Source organism: Carcharodon carcharias, chromosome 2, assembly GCF_017639515.1.
Source record: "Carcharodon carcharias isolate sCarCar2 chromosome 2, sCarCar2.pri, whole genome shotgun sequence".
In the NCBI taxonomy this organism is placed as follows: Eukaryota; Metazoa; Chordata; class Chondrichthyes; order Lamniformes; family Lamnidae; genus Carcharodon; species Carcharodon carcharias.
The window spans coordinates 144,068,078-144,088,000 of NC_054468.1; the positions used below are offsets into that span (position 1 = coordinate 144,068,078).

General features: G+C 39.7%; 1 protein-coding gene and 1 long non-coding RNA gene across 2 annotated transcripts in view; one reads left to right on the forward strand and one right to left on the reverse strand.

Moving 5' to 3' along the window:
* Positions 1–4,647: 4,647 nt before the first annotated feature.
* LOC121291813 (cell cycle control protein 50A-like) overlaps positions 4,648–19,923 on the reverse strand; it is a 31,438-nt gene continuing 16,162 nt past the window's right edge. The window contains exons 4-7 of the mRNA XM_041213402.1: positions 13,913–14,000; positions 10,631–10,771; positions 9,465–9,674; positions 4,648–6,281 (exon numbers count right to left, since the gene is read on the reverse strand). Of these exons, the coding sequence (XP_041069336.1) occupies positions 6,088–6,281; positions 9,465–9,674; positions 10,631–10,771; positions 13,913–14,000 (633 nt within the window). The 3' untranslated portion in view covers positions 4,648–6,087. The remainder of the gene's footprint in view (positions 6,282–9,464; positions 9,675–10,630; positions 10,772–13,912; positions 14,001–19,923) is intronic.
* LOC121291817 lies at positions 6,019–9,029 on the forward strand. Its single transcript, XR_005946084.1, has 2 exons — positions 6,019–6,310; positions 7,296–9,029. It is a non-coding gene; the product is annotated as an uncharacterized LOC121291817 (long non-coding RNA).

Consider the following 19,923-nt stretch of genomic DNA (forward strand, 5'->3'; position numbering starts at 1 on the left):
TTACTCAGTTCTGTTGAAGGGTCATGAGGACTCGAAACGTCAACTTTGCTCTTCTCCGCCGATGCTGCCAGATCTGCTGAGTTTTTCCAGGTAATTCTGTTTCTGTTGTGTAGTTAATGTTTCAGGTTGATGACCTTTCATCAGAATCTGATAACTACGTTGATTGATTACTAAAATATTAGAAAGAGTTATAAAATGGTTGTTTTCTTCCAAATTAGAACTTTAAAAATTTTACTCGGTCAACAAGAATTGTAGTTTTGATTTGGGCCTGAGGAAGTGAAGGCAGGATTTCTTTTCAGCATAGTTTGTTAAAGCAGCGTTGTCAGATAGCTCTTCCCACCCACAATATTATCTTTTGGAATGACTGTCCGTGAACATACATCACTCACTTTGCAAATAGATTTTGCCACATTCAATTTTTTCACCCTTCCTTACGTACAAAAAAATCTCTTTTCTGCTTCTCACTTCCTGGCCTAGTTCACAATTGCTACTCTAGCATAGTAACGATGGAGCAGTGGTATTGTCCAGAGACCCAGGGTATTACTCTGGGGACCCGGGTTGGAATCCCGCCACAATGGTGGAATTTGAATTCAATAAAAATCTGGAATTTAAAGTCTGATGGTGGAACCATTGTCGATTGTTGTAAAAACCCATCTGGTTCACTAAGGTCCTTTAGGGAGGGAAATCCTTAGCTGGTCTGTGACTCTACATGTGACTCCAGACCCACAGCAATGTGGTATGTTCTTAGTTGCCCTCTGAAATGGCCTAGCAAGTTGTAACAAACTGCTATGAAGTCACAAAAAAAGGAATGAACCTGGCAGACCACCACCCAGGAAATAACAACAGCAATCTCAGCCCTGTCGACACTGCAAAGTCCTCCTTCCTAGTGCCAAAATTCAGAGCTGTCTCACAAACTAGTCAAGCAACAGCCTGACATAGTCATCCTCACGGAATCATACCTAACAATGTCCTAGAAACCACCATCATCATCCCTGGGTATGTCCTGTCCCACTGGCAGGATAGTGGTATACAGTCACAAGGGAGTTGCCCTGGGAGTCCTCAACATCGACAATGAAGTCTCATGGCATCAGGCCAAACATGGGCAAGGAAACCTCCTGCTGATTACCATGTACTTCCCTCTCCCAGCTGATGAATCAGTGCTCCTCCATGTTGAACACCACTTGGTGGAAGCATGGAGGGTAGGAAGGGCACAGAATGTACTCTGGCTGAGGAACTTCAATGTACATCACCAAGAATGGCTCGGTAGCACCCCTACTAACCGAGCCAGCCGAGCCCTAAATGACATAGCTGCTAGACCGGGTCTGCGGCAGGTGGTGAGGGAACCAAGAGGGAAAACTATACTGGATCTCATCCTCACCAACCTACCTGCCACAGATGCATCTGTCTATGACAGTATCAGTAGGAGTGACTACTGCACAATCGTTGTTGAGATGAAGTCCCCCCTTCACCGAGAGGATACCCTCCATCGTGTTATGTGGCACCACCACCATGCTAAATGGGATAGATTTCGAACACATCTAGCAACTCAAGACTGGGCATCCCATGAGGCGCTGTGGGACATTAGCAGCAGAATTGTACTCCTAACACAATCTGTAACCTCATGGCCCGGCATACCCCCACTCTACTATTACCATCAAGCCGGAGGATCAACCCTGGTTCAAGAAAACATGCCAGGATCAGCACCAGGCATACCTAAAAATGAGGTGTCAACCTGGTGAAGCTATAAAACAGGAATACTTGCGTGCCAAACAGCATAAGTAGCAAGTGATAGACAGGGCTAAGCTATCCCACAACCAATGGATCAGATCTAAGTTCTGCAGTCCTGCCACATCCAGTCGTGAATGGTGGTGGACAATTAAACGACTCACTGGAGGAGGAGGCTCCACAAATATTCCCATCCTCAATGATGGAGGAGCCCAGCACATCAGTGCAAAAGATAAGGCTGAAGCATTTGCTACAATCTTCAGCAAGAAGTGACGAGTGGATGATCCATCTCAGCCACCTCTGGAAGTCCCCAGCATCACAGATGCCAGTATTCAGCCAATTCGATTCACTCCACGTGATATCAAGAAACGGCTGAAGGCACTGGATACTGCAAAGGCTATGGGCCCTGACAATATTCTGGCAATAGTACTGAAGATTTGTGCTCCAGAACCTGCCGCACCCCTAGCCAAGCTGTTCCAGTACAGCTACAACACTGGCATCTACTCGGCTATGTGGAAGATTGCTCAGGTATGTCCTGTACACAAAAAGCAGGACAAATCCAACCTTTCCAATTACTGCCCCATTGGTCTACTCTCGATCATCAGTAATGGAAGGGGCCATCAACAGTGCTATCAAGTGGCACTTGCTTAGCAATAACCAGCTGACTGACGCACAGTTTGAGTTCCGCCAGGACCACTCAGCTCCTGACCTCATTACAGCCTTGGTTCAAACATGGACAAAAGAGTTGAACTCTCTAGGTGAGGTGAGAGTGACTGCCCTTGACATCAAGGCAGCACTTGACAGAGGGTGGCACCAAGGAGCCCTAGCAAAACTGGAGTCAATGGGAATCGGGGGGGAAAACTCTCCGCTGGTTGGACTCATACCTAGCACAAAGAAAGATGGTTGTGGTTGTTGGAGGTCAGTCATCTTAGCTCCAGGACATCACCGCAGGAGTTCCTCAGGGTAGTGTCCTTGGCCCAACCGTCTTCAGCTACTTCATCAATGACCTTCCTTCCATCATAAGTGGGGATGGTCACTGATTACTGCACAACGTTCAGCACCATTCGCAACTCTCAGACACTGAAGCAGTCCATGTCCAAATGCAGCAAGGTCTGGACAATATCCAGGCTTGGGCTGACAAGTGGCAAGTAACATTCGCACCACAAGTGTCAGGCAATGACCATCTCCAACAAGAGAGAATCCAACCATCGTGCCTTGATGTTCAATGGCATTACCATCACTGAATCCCCCACTATCAACATCCTGGGTGTTACCATTGACCAGAAACTGAATTGGACTAGCCATATAAATACTGTGGCTACAAGAACAGATCAGAAGCTAGGAATCCTGCAATGAGTAACTCACCTCCTGACTCCCCAAAGCCTGCCCACCATCTACAAGGCACAAGTCAGGAGTGTGATGGAATACTCCCCACTTGCCTGGAAGAGTACAGTTCCAACAACATTCAAGAAGCTTGACACCGTTCAGAACAAAGCAGCCCACTTGATTGGCACCACATCCACAAACATACACTTCCTCCACCACCAGCGTATACTAGCAGCAGTACCATCTACAAGATGCATTGCAGGAACTCACCAAGGCTCCTTTAATAGCACCTTCAAAACCCACGACCACTACCATCTCGAAGGTCAAGGGCAGTAAATAGATGGGAACACCACCATCTAGAAGTTCCCCTCCAAGTCACTCGACATCCTGACTTGGAAACACATCGCCGTTCCTTCACTGTCGTTGGGTCAAAATCCTGGAACTCCCTTCCTAACAGCACCATGGGTGTACCTACACCACATGGAATGCAGCCGTTCAAAAAGGCAGCTCACCATCACCTACTCAAGGGCAGCTAGTGATGGGCAATAAATGCTGGCCCAGCCAGTGAAGCCCATATTCTGCAAATGAATTAAAAAAAACCCACCCCCAATGTTCACTTTGCCTCTTCATCTATGTGGCTCCGTCTTGGACATCACCAGCTCCAATAAACTCTAGACCTATTAATCACAACTAATGGCACTTCTTTTCTTACTAAACATTCACACATGCAGGCTCTTAGCAGGGATTAAGATGTTATAATCAGGTATGGAACAGGCCAAGTTTTTCCTTAATCCAATGGTGCCGGAACCAATTTGTACCATCCTAGAACTGTCTGAGTAGCCAACACAGCATCAACTGGATATTCAGTTTGTATTCTGCATGTCGCAGGTACTCACCCCCTTCAAAAACTAAGCCTTCAGGAAAGCTGTACTTCAAACCATAACATAGGATTTCCATTTACCACAACCATGTACTTGTATACATTACTTCTTTAAACAATTCAACAAAATTTTATTAAGACATACAGAGACACAAAAAGAAGCCATGACTTTGCACTATGCCTTTACTGCCATGACTGTTCAAATGCAAGGCCAGAATGAAATAGAAATGCAGCTGTACCTTATTGTAACACCAAGTAATTGATCAAACATTGCTTGTGGCATCTCACAAAGCGTAATTGTATACAAGTACTTTGCATGCTCAAACGGGGTATTACATGGTATTTGATTGGTGCATTGAGAGTTCCAACTACATTTAAAAAGGCAAATCATGTTGAACAGGTCAAGAGCACTCTTTAGAGTTCAACAAACTGATTAAGTTCAAAAAGGATTACTTGAACAATGAAAATCAATTTATTATCTCTATGTATTGAAATGCAGTTTAAACATCAAATTTTAATTCAAACACCTGTAATCCACTGTTGTTTAAATCATGAAAGAAACCAGCAACACCGAATAGTCAGGATTTAAGAGCCCTGTCAAAGATTTAAGTGTATGTTATCATCTGAAAAGATCTTTAATAGCACAGGCAACAGACCAAAGCAAGCTTTAGAAACAAATCAAGTGATTGCTTAAAAAAAATACACATTTTCAAAAGTGTGATAAATAAACTTTAATTACATTCATATTACACATGCATTTTTTCAACAGTAGATGGGACAATACTCTAAAAATCCAATGTTGCATGGCTAATTTACGTGGTGGTCTGTGCATTAAGTGCAACATATTCATTCCTCAACCCCAGAAAAAGATATGTTTATATGTCAACCTACCGAGCAGAATGTTTCATGACAAAAAGTGAAGCTGGAAAGGAGTTTTAAAGAAAAAAAACTCTCCTCCCACATACCTGCACAAGATAAATTCTCCAGCACAAAACAAAGCAACATTGAGCTGCTTACAGCCAAACATTTATTTTTATATCATTAATTTTACATACTAATAAATTACAACCAACAAAATTTGGCCACCAAAGTTTATATTCAGCCTCCACTACCTCCCCACCAATTACACAACTGACAATTCCCTTCCCATAAAGGAATATACTCATCCCCTCTCCATTGCTTTGTAATAAAGAATTCAAATACAAGGGATGTTTTACAATACAAGAGTTACAACTGCTAAGGATGTACTTCAGTAGTTTAAATGCTCACATTTACTCCCTTCTCAACAAAGTTTTTGTGTACCCTGCTGAAACACATCTACTTAGTTTGTACCATCTGCAGACGGGTTGATTGGTCTACAATTGAAAGGTACTACAATAATGTTGGGTATAGGGGCTTTGGGAAATCAGCATAACTTGAAGCTGCTTTATAGCATAAAAGGATTATGCTTGTTATATTTTGCAATGGAATATTAAGCTGATTTCAGTTCTGACCCTCTAAAACCTCAATTTCCAATTGGTTGCTTATTTTTTGATGTCATGTGAATGCATTGGATAAAAAGTGAAAAAATAATTGCAAAATTTCATTTCCATATGGAGGGGCAAAATAATTCTCTGAAAACTAAAAGTAAAACGTACTGCCCAATATATATGCATTTTTGTCTTACTAAACAATAATCTGAACTGGCCAGTTTGTTAATGGTGGGGTGGTGGGGCGGGGGTGGAAAACTCACCATGTGCACAGGAGATGACGTAGGTCTCCCTAGATCCTTAGCGGAACTTGCACAATCCACTGACAATTTCTGATTGGCAAGTAAAAGCAAAAGTGCATTAATTTTACCATTGTTCAAGAAACATTAAAAGCGATTTGTACATCCAAGAATATTAACATCCATATGCACAGAAGTTAAAATTTATAGCCATTAGCGATTGTAAAAAAAGGAACAAGCAATTCTGCACACACTGCTTCACCTGCAAATCAAAAGGACCTTAGTATATTTGAGAAGACAATCAGATAATGACAATGTACTGAAGAGACAGCCAAATCTCATTTCATGTATAATAACTGGTCTGGCCTTCTAAGATTTTCCTACAGATTCATCACACATCAGAACTCTGAATGGATGCACATGCAGTTAGTCTGTTGCAAAGACGCTACTAATTAGGAATGTCAGCACTGGTGTTGCGGTTCCCATATTTGTGATGGATGATCAGTAATACAACTCCCAGAAAGAAGCAGATGGAGCCAACAGTGATGTAAGCGATCCCAAGGAATGGATTCTTTCCTCCCATCCAAGAAATGGTGCTCAAGATCATTCTTTTTCGCCCATCAAAGCTGCGCACTGGATAATCTGAACACAGTATAGGAAGACTATGGATAGTAAGTACTTAACTTGAAATTTCCACTTGAACATTGGTTTATTTACTGAATTCATCTTTAAGAATGCTGCTTATTTAATCAAACCTGTGAACACGTTAAATCCCTCTTGACCAAAATTTAATTTTAAAAATGTCACGTTCTACATCATTCTGTGCCACGCAATTCTATGCTGATAGCCGCAAGGAACTGCCCAGCTTTCTGTACTGTTTCATTTTAAATAGGTCACTCGTGGCATACATATGAAACATGGAGTTATGCCATCAGGCTGTCATTCTCTTCGGGGAAGTGCCTAACCTCTGCTATTTGACCTTGAAAAGCATCAAATCTGAACCTAATCCAGTCCTTGCTCAAAAGGCAGTTTACAGCAGTGATCACAGAGATTAAGAGGAGGAATCCTGGCTGAGACAATCTGTAAAACCCCAACAAATTAGTTGATTCAGCCAAGACTTGGGATCAAATCAGTGAAATTATAATGCAGCAGCATTTTGAGTATTCATGCAATATTTAATGGCATATTCCATTTTCCAAAATTAATTTCATTTTTGGCTGGGTTATAGATTTTACTTCTGCCTGGTGAAAGAAACAAGAAATTTAGCTTTCATTTGAAAAATTAGAATAGACTTTAACACCGGCTGTCTTTATTCCAAGGTAATTGTTTCACCATTTGTGAACTGTAATCATGCTTTTGTACAGTTTAGCTACTATTGCATATTCTCTTTAATCTTCTCTCAGACAAAAAAGGTAACATACTTTGAACGCACAAGCCCGTGTTCAGGTTGTGAAAATTGTCTTTTTATAACACTTCAGTGGGGGGTGATCAAAGACTTTGAATAGCTCAAACCGGGAAACACATCTTCAAGGGTTTTCCATTCTTTTGTCACTGTAACCTTTCTCTGCTATTCCAGAGAAGTTCAGAACTAATGCTGTGTATTAAAATGATTGACATAAAGGAATATCAGTCAAATCTGAATTTACTACTTTCCAGTTTGCAGCCCAGCACCAAAGCTACCAATAATCAGCATCATACCGAAGAGCATTATTTTCAATGTCCTCTGCAACAACACATTTTGAAGATTCCAAGAGGTTTTGATCTGCAGAGGAAAAACTGTCTTCCTGTTTGAAATATTTCTGCAGTCGCATGTCTCTGCAAAAGCTTATTTTTTGGAAAATAAACTACAATGGGATGATGTTAAACCTATTGCACCTGCTGAGAACGGAGCAGAACTGGCCTCAAAATAGGGTCAATTGTCGACCGAGGGTCATACAGACTCGAAACGTTAACTCTCTCTCCACAGATGCTGTCAGACCTGCTAAGTTTTACCAGCATTTTGTTTTTATTTCAGATTTCCAGCATTCGAAGTATTTTGCTTTTATTAATTGCCGAACATGTGGCTAGTGCTATCTTGAAAGGGAATTGCATTTGAGCATCCAAAGTCCCTGGTTCAAGCTGCAATTTTAGACTGGAACTGGTCTCAGTGTGCATCAGGCAAGCTCTGATCATTCCCTTGGGGTGATAGTTTTACAGTGCCTCTCTAGCTGCAAATCTGAAATTATTTTGAAGCATTCTTCTGGGCCCCACAAAAAAAGTGGGTAGCTGCTGCCCTAGAACCCCGCACTTCCTCCCACTCCCATTCATACCACCAAAGCAGCTAAGAAAAATACAGAATTTTCTTGTTATACTATTCGGAAACCAAAGTTCATAGCTCTCCATGAATATTTCACATTTTTGATGACAGTCCTAGAATGTTTATCAAAAAATTAAAAAAAAGTGATTTCAGTGCGGATTTCACCTGTAGCAGCAAAATTCAAAGTTTACAATTTTTAACCAAAACACTCAAATACAGTTCAGCAATAACTCCCAGAATGTATCCACAAAGACAACATAGCATACATTGTTTAGTTTACAAAACAAGTGTTGGGGCTTTGCAGAACATTGTATTTATTCATATTCAAAAGTAACATCTTGCATTTATAAGGCATCTTAGTATAGTAGAACATTCCAAGGCGCTTCACAGGATTGCTAACAATCAAAACTCAACATCAAGTCACATAGGAGATGTGAGGAATCTTGGTCAAAGTAGGTTTACTGTGATGCTTTAAGGAGAGATAGGGAGAAATAACGGAAGAAATTCCAGAGTCGGTGCCCATATAGCTGAAGACACAGCTACCAATGGTGGATTGATGAAAATCTAGGATTTGGAAGAGGTCAAAATGAAAATTTTACAACTAAACAACAATAGGTTCCCTAAAGAACTTTTTGGGAAAGCACTTGGCCACAATACTGCAGTGTGTTGAGTGGCAATCGAACAGCACTTTCTACTCTGCCCCATGCAGGATATCCAAATTTAAATTGCTGTTGCGCAGCAAGAAATCCACACTACCCATCAGAAACCAAATTAGTGAACATCTGTTTGCCAGCTCAAAAGTGGTATTAATAGAGGGTGAGTGGAAAAGATATGCAACCTTTGTCCTTGTCACAAAATAACAGGAGAAAATTCATGAAATTAGAGAAAATGACATGCAAACTTAACATTTTTTTCTTTCCACAATTCAGATGTGCAGAAAGGATCTCTTTTGATAATCAGTACTGTAACTCACAAAATTGATCAGTTGTTGATTTTATGGTTGAGATTAAGTCACAGTACCAGTTTGTTGGATAACACTGGGACAAAGACCTATTTGCAAGTACAAGATGCAATAAAAATACAACAAATTTAAATGGACTGACTTTCAAAATTCCTACTCATATGAGCACTGATGACCAACTTAACCTGTGAATTTCCTTTCCACCAGACACTTAATCTGATACAGCTTTACTGCTAAGTATTGGCAGGCCTGTAATTTGTACCAATGATTGTTAATACAACTTTTGTATTCCTTTACTTTCTCATTTATCAGCGTAATGTGATAAGAAAAGTGAAATCATAGGCACTAAGATGAGTCAATATGCAGTAACAAAGGGCAGTATGAACAGGTTTTATTTGGCTTGGTGCTGCAAACCTTTAACTGTTGTGAGAAAGTGCGTCCATATGTACAAGATTGCTATTTAAACAAATGTGGATCGGTATGCCAAGCACACATCCTCAATAGAACTTCAAGGAGAAAATGAAAATGAGAAGCAAATGGAATCTTTATTTTATATAAAAAAGGATACTGTAGGTAACTTGCAATGTGTAGTTTCCTTGTTGCAATGTAGGGTTCAATGAATCCTTCTTCTCAATAAGTCTGTACAGCTTACGAAAAGTGGGTAAAGCTGCAGTACGCATCCACACAATGAAATCTTCATTGATAAATCCATTGTTATCCTTATCAGTTGGATCCAGTTCATACACTGGCTTTGGCCAGTTCACAGGTTTTGCAGTGTCTGTAACATATTCCCAAAACAATTTAATATCATATATAACTTGACCACTTCCACTTGAGAACTTTTTGAATTACGAAATTCTCTTTGGAAAATTTTGAATTAAGTGGTCAAAGATCTTGAGATAGTTATGGGTGAAGAATTTCATTTAATACAATCTTAAGTTATATTCAGAAAGAACTAATTGTCCCTTATTATGTGTTTATTTTGCGATTGATTTTAGGATTTCTGTATCTATTATTTTAATTGGAAGCTCATTCCTCACGCTGATCATATACTGTAGAAATTCAATTTGACTTGTGTCTTACTGTCATAGCTTAGGTAGAAATCATGTTCCAGAACTTCTCTATTCATTATCTGAAGTAGTAGGTTGACTTTTATTCACCTACTTTCAAGACTGAATGATCCATATTCTCCAGTGTTTCAATCCTGTATATGAATCAATCTACTGGCCATCAACAAATGATACAATGATTGATGCTTTTCAACATGCTAAACCACCTTCAATTCACATTATTGATTTCTGATTCTCCTCTGCCTTAAGAATAACCCTTATTGCATTAGTGTGATATTTATATTCCCACGGCTGTAAATTTTCCTACTTAGCAGACATTTTTGCACAGTGAATTCACACCTACTAAAAACTGGGTTGAGACAACTAATTTACTGCCAACAGAGACCAAGCTACATCTCATCAGATTCAAACCTGGAAAGCTAAAAGAAAATTGTGTTTGCCTTACGGTACCATTTAATCCTAGCTTTACTTGATTTCTTAATTATAGGTGAAACATATAGTTACTCATCAAAAGAATTTTGCAAATAATATTTTAAAGTTAAGGCATTCACTGCTGAACAGTAATATATCAAGTTTCCACTAACTTTAAATAATTTCCTGGGTAGAATTTACACAAAAACTTTACATTGAGTCAAGAATATACCAAATGTTGAAGTTAAATTACCTTTAAAAATGGTTGATAAATTGGAATCCCCTGTTGGGTTCCTGAACTTGACATTCTTGTCTGTCCACCATGCAATACCTTTCTTGATCAAAGGAATCTCACTTCGAGTGCCATTGTCCATATAGTACAGTACCAAAGTATCTAACAATCAAAAACCAGTAAAGATCTGAGAACTCTACGAGAAAAATTTAACAGATAATTGTCAAATCTTAACGCAGCTGTGTGTTGTCAGAGCATCAGTTCAGGTACCTAACAGTATTTTAGCTAACAAACAATGCAAACTGGAGGGAAACAAAATAAATTTGAGGATTTTTGTTGTTATGAGAAATTTGGAAAACATAATGGAATCAAGACTGGACAAAATAACTTGCCCTCAATAGCTAAGTGGGTAAATGCACCTTGTAGAGACAGGGGTGGGAGGGGCAGTCGGACTAGGTAGATCCTGTGCTCAGCCACGAGCAGGTGCTGAGGCTGTGGAGGGAGCACTGCTGCTGCCATTGGACATCAAAACAAGGAAAAGTCAGCCAAGGATTATGGGCATTGAAAATGACCCTTGCTGGAAGTTAATTTGAGTGATGTCAAGGTTTGGCTTTTCTGTGATGCTGTTGGTCAAATTTTCAGTAACACTTGGTGTCCACCCTGTCTCATGAATCAACATTGATCATCTCAGCAAGATACCAGAGATAGTCCAGCAACAGTCATAACATTCAGCAGAGATGGAGGGGGAAATCTACTTATTTAAACATTTTGCTATCTGTAAAACTGTACATCACTGATGATATTATAAATCTATTGTAGTGAGATTGGAACAATACTGATTGATCTATGTGTACCATGTGGCATTGCAGAGAAATCAGATCTCAACAGTGGTCCAAATGAATCAGATCATTAGATTTTTTTGGAACTATTTGTTCTCCAGTCCCCATTAATCCTACAACCTAGCATTCTATTTACTCCACCTGGTCTCTGCCCTCTCCCCAACCAATTACAAGGCCTCTGCTAAAAGATATCTTTTTCACCACCAGTGCATCAGTTCCAATTCAGCTTTTCCAATCTGTTCTCAGATCTCTGTTCTGCTCTCTCTCCCAGGTCTGAATGTCCCCAGTACTTAGTCTATTTCAGCTACCACCAAATCCTGTACTCTCTAAGATCTAAACATCCTGCACTATCTCCCCAGGTGGTCTCTCTACACCTAATCCCAAATTCTTTCTGCTCACCCTAGATCCCTGCTCTGGCCAGGTACTCATGCTCTCATCTATTTTCTTGCATGACCAGTATTTTAGCAGATAATAGACAACAGTATTCAGATGGATTGGACCATCACAAAATAGTGTGAAATAAAAATAGAAAATATTCAGTAGGTCAGGCAGCATCTGTGGGGAGAGAAACATGAGTTAACATTTTGGATCATTGCCTTTTCCTTTGGGGTGGTAGATTAATTAGAACTGGAGCACTGTTGGCACATGCGGCTTGAAGGGGGCTGGAGCAGTATCCATGACCAGAGGGCTTGGAACTGATTGGGAAGAGAGCAGAGGCCAGGCAGTAATGAAAGGTCATCAATCTGAAACTCTGGCCTGCATTTTGACTTAACTAAGCCGCCACCGTTTGGCAGAGGGTGTAGTGAAGGCACAGGGAATCTGGAAGTCAGGGTTTCTGACAGGCTGTGGTTTTCAGTCAGGCAGGGAGCATGTTGATAGAGGCCAAAGGACAAGGTAGGCCTGCACTGGGTGTGGGATTGCAAACCTCAGTTGGGTAGGTGGGCTGGGGGAGCAGGGAGAACTGAAAGCCTGGGAAAGGAATCAGAGATGAAGGAGAGGAGGGGTCCAAGTTCCGGGGAGGTGGGGGGTTGTCCTGGGGTCAAAGGCCTGTGGGGATGGATCACTGGCTTTGATGGTGGAGGGAGAAGTGCCCAGTTGCAAATGGTTACTCAGGCAGACACACTGGGCACAGCAGTTAAGGAAAAGACACTTATTATACCTCCTGGATCTGGTACTTTTCAGTCTGATGTAGCTGCCAGGTGTCTAGAGGCTTGGGAAACCCATTGGAGTGGTCTGGTTGCCTGCCCAACTTCCTGCCTCCATTAAAGGCAGATGTGGATATGTTGGGTAAAAGCAATATACTGCGGATGCTAGAAATCTGAAATAAGAACAGAAAATGCTGGAAAAACTCAGCATCTGTGCAGACAGAAACAGAGTTAACGTTGAGTCTGCATGACTCTATGACTTCTTCAGAGCTGAAGAGTCATACGGACTTGAAACATTAACTCTGTTTCTCTCTCCACAGATGTTGCCAGACCTGCTGAGTTTTTCCAGCGTTTTCTATGGATATGTTGAAGTCAGGGACTGATTTTCTTTTTAAGACTTCAACACTCCACCAGACCCAAACCCACCTCCATAGGGTCTGCCTGGCTTGCTGAATATTTCCAGTACTTCATTTTTATTTAAGATTTTTAGCATCAGCAATATTACGCTTTTGACAAAATAGTACAAGTTCCTCTCTTACAGCTTTCAAAAAGTTGAAATATACAAGTTCATTAAATCAATAATATGTACACACAGGGACACAATGAGAAATACACAGAAAAGGACAGACTGATAGAAAGAAAGACAAAAAAAGTAAAGTTAATTAACAACCAGCACAATAAAATGAGAGAGAGGAGACACAAAAACAGGGGAAAGAATTAGAGACTAGAGTAGCAGACATATGTGAAACACTGTTTTCATTTTGCCCATAAGCAAAATCACAAGAATTGAATTATTTACTATTTTTTGATAGCCAATATTCCAAATACCACTGTCCATTACTTAAAACAAATGAGTGGCCTACTGGAGTATTGGTTGGGATAGCTCAAAAGCTATAACCAAGTGAAAAGTAAAATACCTTCACTATGTTTAAATTAATTGGGAGTCCAGTCTCCCCATTATTTTGATTGGGGTTTCCAACATAATTCCTCAACTTGGAGTGTTCCCCAGCAATTTGCTCCACTGTTCTATAAAAGGGTATTGGGAAATGCACATGTGGGATACACCTTCACTGATCCTTTACTTTCATTCGAAGTGGCTCACTTCCACAGCTATGCTAAATAAGTCTCAATCTCCCTTCACCTTAGCATGCTAAGCCACAGGCCACCAAATATTTTTATAATGTAATATATTGATTTTGCTTTCTAACACAGCAGTGATGTACATTCACAGGTTCCTCTAACAGTAAGCATAGCACATACAAACTATAGAATCCTATTTTTATTTGATTATACAGAAAAGGTCTTGTGCACTTACATACCATTAAACAGACTGTTTGCAATAGCTCCACAAGGGGCAATAGGTAGTCCATCAGACACACGATATGGCTCACATTCCTTACTGGGATCCTGGCGGGTTGGGGAAAGGTGATTTAAGATTAAAGGACTGTAGATATTACAAAATCAAAGACTATCAAGTACGAAAGATGCTAGAGAAGCCTCACCTGGAATTCAGTTATAAATTGATACTGAAGTGAAATAATGGGGTTCATTTTCTTTTCCATCTTTGTAACAAATGGACTATTCCCTTTTGATTTTTAAATGTTAAAAATATTCTCAACCACTTCACTACAGGAAAATGTTAGTGAAAAGATGCTAAGCCAAGGAGGCAAAGATTAGTAAGGCAGGGGTGCCGGCAGGGAGGTGGGGAGACTTGCAAGAAATCAAACAAAGTTTAAATATAAATAAACTGGGAAAGGAGAGCATAGGATAGACAAAACTAAGTGAAGATATAAATGTCCAAAAATAAATAGAATTATAAAATAGGTGTGTAAAAATATGGTTAAAAATAAAATGCGAGGAGCTGCTATTAAAAGCAAGTTAGTTTACAACAATGTAATGTCTGTAATAAAACAGGAGAACTGGAGGCATAATATTCTATAAGGAACTAGATGATAATAGGGTTTACTGAGACATGGGTACAGAAAAACCAGGACCGGGAATTAAGCATCACAGGGTACAACATGTTTAGAAAAGATAGTGAGGGAAAAGGGGAAGTGGAGCAGCTGTACTTATTAGAGACCACATAAATGATAGTACAAAAAGGTAATGCAATCATCAATTAGATAGAAACAAAGTGCATGCGATTAGAAAAGATCTGAAATGATCAATCATGCTAATAGGGGTAATCTGCACATCACATAATTGTGGAAAGAAGATGGAGAAAGAAATATGCAAGCAAATTAGGGTAATGAGTAAAAGACCTAGGAAAATAATTATGGGGAATTCTAACTATCCTGAAACTAATTGGTCAGAAGAGTTAGGTAAAAGAGACAAGGGAATGGAATTGCTACAATGTACACAGGACTACTTTCTAACTGACGATGCAAGAAGTCCAACCGGGGAAGATTCACCACAGGGTTCAGTAATGGAGAATGAAGCAGAGCAGCTAGAGTGAAGTAAAAGTAGGGGAATATCAAGGTAACAGTGACCAAAGTATAATAGTTTAAGAGAACAACTGAAGAACGCAAGCAATAAATTGGAGAAAATCTGATTTTGAGGGACTGAGAGTAGAATCTGGGAAAATTTAATAAAAAAACAATTGGCAATCATCTAGAACATCACATTTAAAACAATGTTCAATACAGTCCTGAAAAATGATATTCCACTAAAGAACACAAACAGATGAAACACTAATGAGATACCACAGATAAGTAACAACATAAAAGAAAAATTGAAGATAATGAAAGTAGACATTGAGTACAGGGACAACAGAGGAGAGTACGTGAAAGAAGAATACAAAAAGACCCGGAGGGGGGTGTGGGGGGGGGGGGGGGGGGGGGGGGGGGGGTGGGGGGTGGGGGAGAGTCAAAGAAATACAACTCCAAAGAGGAACTATGAAATTATCAAGGAATATAAAACAAAGTAGTAAAATATTCTATATCCACATTAATGTAATAAGGAAATTCAGGAAGGGGAAAAGGACTACTAAAATAACTAAGTGCGATGGCGAAATATTAAATAATGTTGCCTTGGTATTTATCAGGGACAAGGAGCAGATGGGCACATAAGATAAAATTAGACAAAGGTAATATAGTGGATGCAATATATCTAGATTCCAAAAGGCATTTGATAAGATAACACATAATAGACTAATGTATAAGATCCCCTGATTGTGGATGCTTTGACAAGTAGCAGAATGGATAGCTAGCTGGCTGCAAGACAGAAGTGATTAGGGATATAGGGTAGCTATTCAGAGTGGCAAAAAGTAGAAACGGGTCCCGCAAGGATCAGTGCTGGGATCACTGTTGTTCACAATTTGTATTAACAGTTTAGTCCTTGAAATCAAAAACAAAATTTCTAAATTTGCAGATGACATAGAGTTGATAATAAATAGTCAGCACTGAAGGGGACTGCAACAAATTACAAGACAACATAAATAAACTTGAAGAATGGGCATATAATTGACAAATGAATTTCAACATGACGAAGCATGAGGTATTACATTTTTGTGAGTAAAATATATGTCACATGTTTCTTGGATAATAGGAATTCAAATGTGGTAAACAAGCAAAGGGATCTGGGAGTACAAATACTCATCACTAAAAGTAATGATGCAGGTCACTAAGGACAAAGCAAAAGCAAACCAGAACGATAGAGCTTATTTCTACAGGGGTGGTATTCGAAAGAAAGAAAGTTATGCTAAACTTGTATTGAACTTTGGCTAGAACACCAGTAGATTGGAAAAGGTGATTGTGGGGTAAAGCAGTAAGCAAGGAAGACAATCAGGAAAGTTCAGGTACAAAATACACATTTGCCTTTGAAGGGAAAAGGTACAGCATCCAAAAGGCACCCTGGATGACAAAGAAAATAAAGTTAAAATAAAACAGCAAAAAGAGGCTTATGACAAATACCCAGAAGATTATGAAAGATACAGGAATTAACTGGAAACTTAATACAGGAAGCAGAGAGAGGTTATGGAAAAGATAAAATTAGAAAACATTTTACAAACACATGAAGTGTAAGCAGGTTGCTGGGAATAAGTTGGGCCTATTCTGGACCCAAAGGGAAATCTTCATGTAGAAGTAGAGGGCATGGCAAAAGAATTAAATGAGTACTAGGAAGATTGAGGAAAGGCAATATAAACTAAACAGTGCAATTCTAAAATGGGCACAAGAACAAAGACACCTGGGTGTATATGTGTACAAATTGTTGAAGATGTCAGGGCAGGTTGAGTAAGTGATTAAAAAGACACACAGAATCCTGGGCTTTATAAATAGAAGCCTAGAGTACAAAAGCAAGGAAGTTATGATGAACCATTATAAAGAACTGTATAGGCCTCAACTAAATAATTGTGTCTAACTGTGGTCACCACACTTTAGGAGGACGTGAAGGCTTTAGAGGGCGCAGAAAAGATTTACAAGAATGGATGAGGGATTTTAGTTACGTGCATAGATTGGAGAAGTTGGGGTTTTCTCCTTACAGGAGAATTTGTAGAGGTGTTCAAATTCATAAGGGATCTAAGCAGATAGAGAGAAACTTGTTACCATTGGCATGGGTCATCGGTGATTGGCAAAAGAAGCAAAACTGACATGAGAAAAAACATGTTTACACAGCGAATGGTTATGATCTGGAATGTACTGCCTGAGAGGGTGGTAGAATAGATTCAATTGTGACAATCAAAAGGGAATTGAATAAACACTGAAGGAAATATAGTTTCAGGGCTATAGGGAAAGGGCAGGGGAATGGGACTAGCTAAATTGCTCGTGAAGCAAGTCGGCATTGATTCAATAGGCCAAATGGCCTCCCCTTCTGTGCTGTAACCTGTGATTCTATGGTGTGAATGTACCACTACAAGAGGAGAAAATTGCTATGGACAGGATAGAAAAGACAGGGTTATTGTTAAGTTGGTAAACCACCTGATCAAGATAATGTCTCTTAAGTTGTGAAAAACAGCAATGGTAAAAATGGCCAGAGGCACTGGTCACAACCTTTCAGTCCTCATTAGATACTGAAGCAGTGATGAAAGACTGGAAGGTTGCTGGTGCTGCAACACTTTGAGGAAGGGAAGAGCAATAAACCAGGAAACTACAGGTCAGTCGACCTTACATCAGTGGCAGGGAAGTTATTGGAAACCATTTTCAGGGACAAAATAAATGTTCATTTGAAAAAGCATGGGTCCATCAAGGAGACCCAGCATGGACTTGTTAAAGGTAAATCATGTCTGACTAACTTGATTGGATTATTTGATGAGGTACAGAGAAGGGCAATCAAGGTGGTGCAGTAGATGTATATATGGACTTTCGGAAGGCATTCAATAAAGTACCACACAGGAGGCTTATTAAGGAGGTGGAAGCCCATGGAATTAAGGGGAAAAGTAACAGTACGGATACAAAATGGGCTCAGTGATGGGAAGAAAAATGTGGTGACAGATGAATGTTTTTCAGACTGGGAGGTAGACTATACCCAGGGAACAATTTTGGGTCCATTACCATTTGCAATTTTTATAAATGATCTAGACCCAGGTATAGGGAACAGCAGTATAAATTTTGAAATGATACAAAACTTGGCAAAATGGTAAGTTATGATGAGGATAGTGTATAGGCTTTAGGATGACATAGGTAAGATGATGAAATAGAAAGAAGCATGACAGATGGAGTTCAATGCAGAGAAGTGTGACATTATGCACTTTTGAAGCACTAACATGGAATATGAATACTGAAAATGGCAGCATTTTAAAAAACCTAGGTGAGCAAAAAGACCTGAGATCTTGGTGTTCCATATGCACAAATCTCCTTAAAGGCAACAGGGCAAGCTGATGAAGTGGTTCAAAATCCTACAACTTACTTGTGTTTATAAATAGATGGATAGAAATAAGATAGCAAAGAAATTATGTGGAATGCTTTTTCTGAAATGGTGATGGAAGCTGATCCCATGAATAATTTTTAAGGAAGTTGAGGAAGAGGAACTTGCAGGGTTACAGGCAAAAAGCAGAAAAATGGGGCTAAGAAGGGCTGTTCTTTCAAAGAGGCAGCATAGGCAGAGTGGGACAAATGCCTGCCTTCTGTGTTTTTAGTTTCTATGATCACGCATGGAATATTGCATAAGGTTCTGTTTGCCATATAAAGGATATATAGGCACTGGAAGGGACTCAAAAATGATTTATAAAGATGATACCAGAACTGCAAGATCATACTTATTAGACAAGGATGAACAGGCTGGATCTCTTTTCTCCTGAAAAGAGAAAGATGGAGGCAGTGGTTAAGACAGTGGTGTTTATGGCAGGACCAAATATTATGGTACTAGTCTTCCAAATAGTTAAGAAGTGACTAATTCATGACTTGAAGTTGAAAAGACAGCTAGGCAGCATGGAGATGGTCATGAGGGTCGAGAGTTAGTGGAAAGGTTGAATTGGATATCAGCATTCATATGAAAACTGACTGACCAATACACTGCAGATTGTGCTTCCACGGTGTTGTAGATGAGGAACAGGTGACTTTTTATATTGAAATAGCATTTTCACAACCTCAGGCAGCACATCCCAAAGAGCTTTAAAGCTAATGAAGTACAGTAACTGTTGTAACGTAGGAAACACTGCAGCTAATTTGCACACAGCAAGACCCCGTAAACAGCAGCTTTTTTTTCTGGTTGAGGGATAATTTTTGGCCAGAACAGACTACTAAAGATGGTTCCTTGGGGGTATCCAGAAGTAACTGTGAACATGAAAAATAAGCCAATGTGCAGACAACTGAGCTGTTTTTAGTGAGAAGTGCTTGAAGTTTAAGCTGGTACCCGACAATAGCTGGGAAGCGGACTGGTCAGTATCAAACCACAGAATTGATTTTAGTATATCCACTGTAGGTCCTGCAGTGAAGAGGTTGCCAAGTTGTCTAAATAGGTAAGCAAGCAACAGTATTATCTACTTTAGAGACCGTACTTGAAAGACTAAGATGTAAGTAAAAGACTCATGAGTAAAATGAATACCCAGATCCAACCATGACAGAAAAGACAGCAGACAGATGTGATGAAAGTAGTAGCATGACTAGAGGAAATATTAGCTGTTTCTTGACAAGAAGCATGTACACGTTGATATTAATACGTGAAAGGAAATACTGTATCTAAGCCAAAAGGTTGAGTTGAGTAATATTCTTAACCACCTTAATCCATTCCCAAACAATCCAAAACCCACTAATACATCAATCTAGTGTTACATAGTTTAAAACAGTCTTGCAAGCCTAAATGTCTGAAAGCGCAAAATCATTAATTACCCCATTGAGCATTGTTCAGTTAGACACAAGACATTAAAATTTAACACCATTATTTTTCACACAAT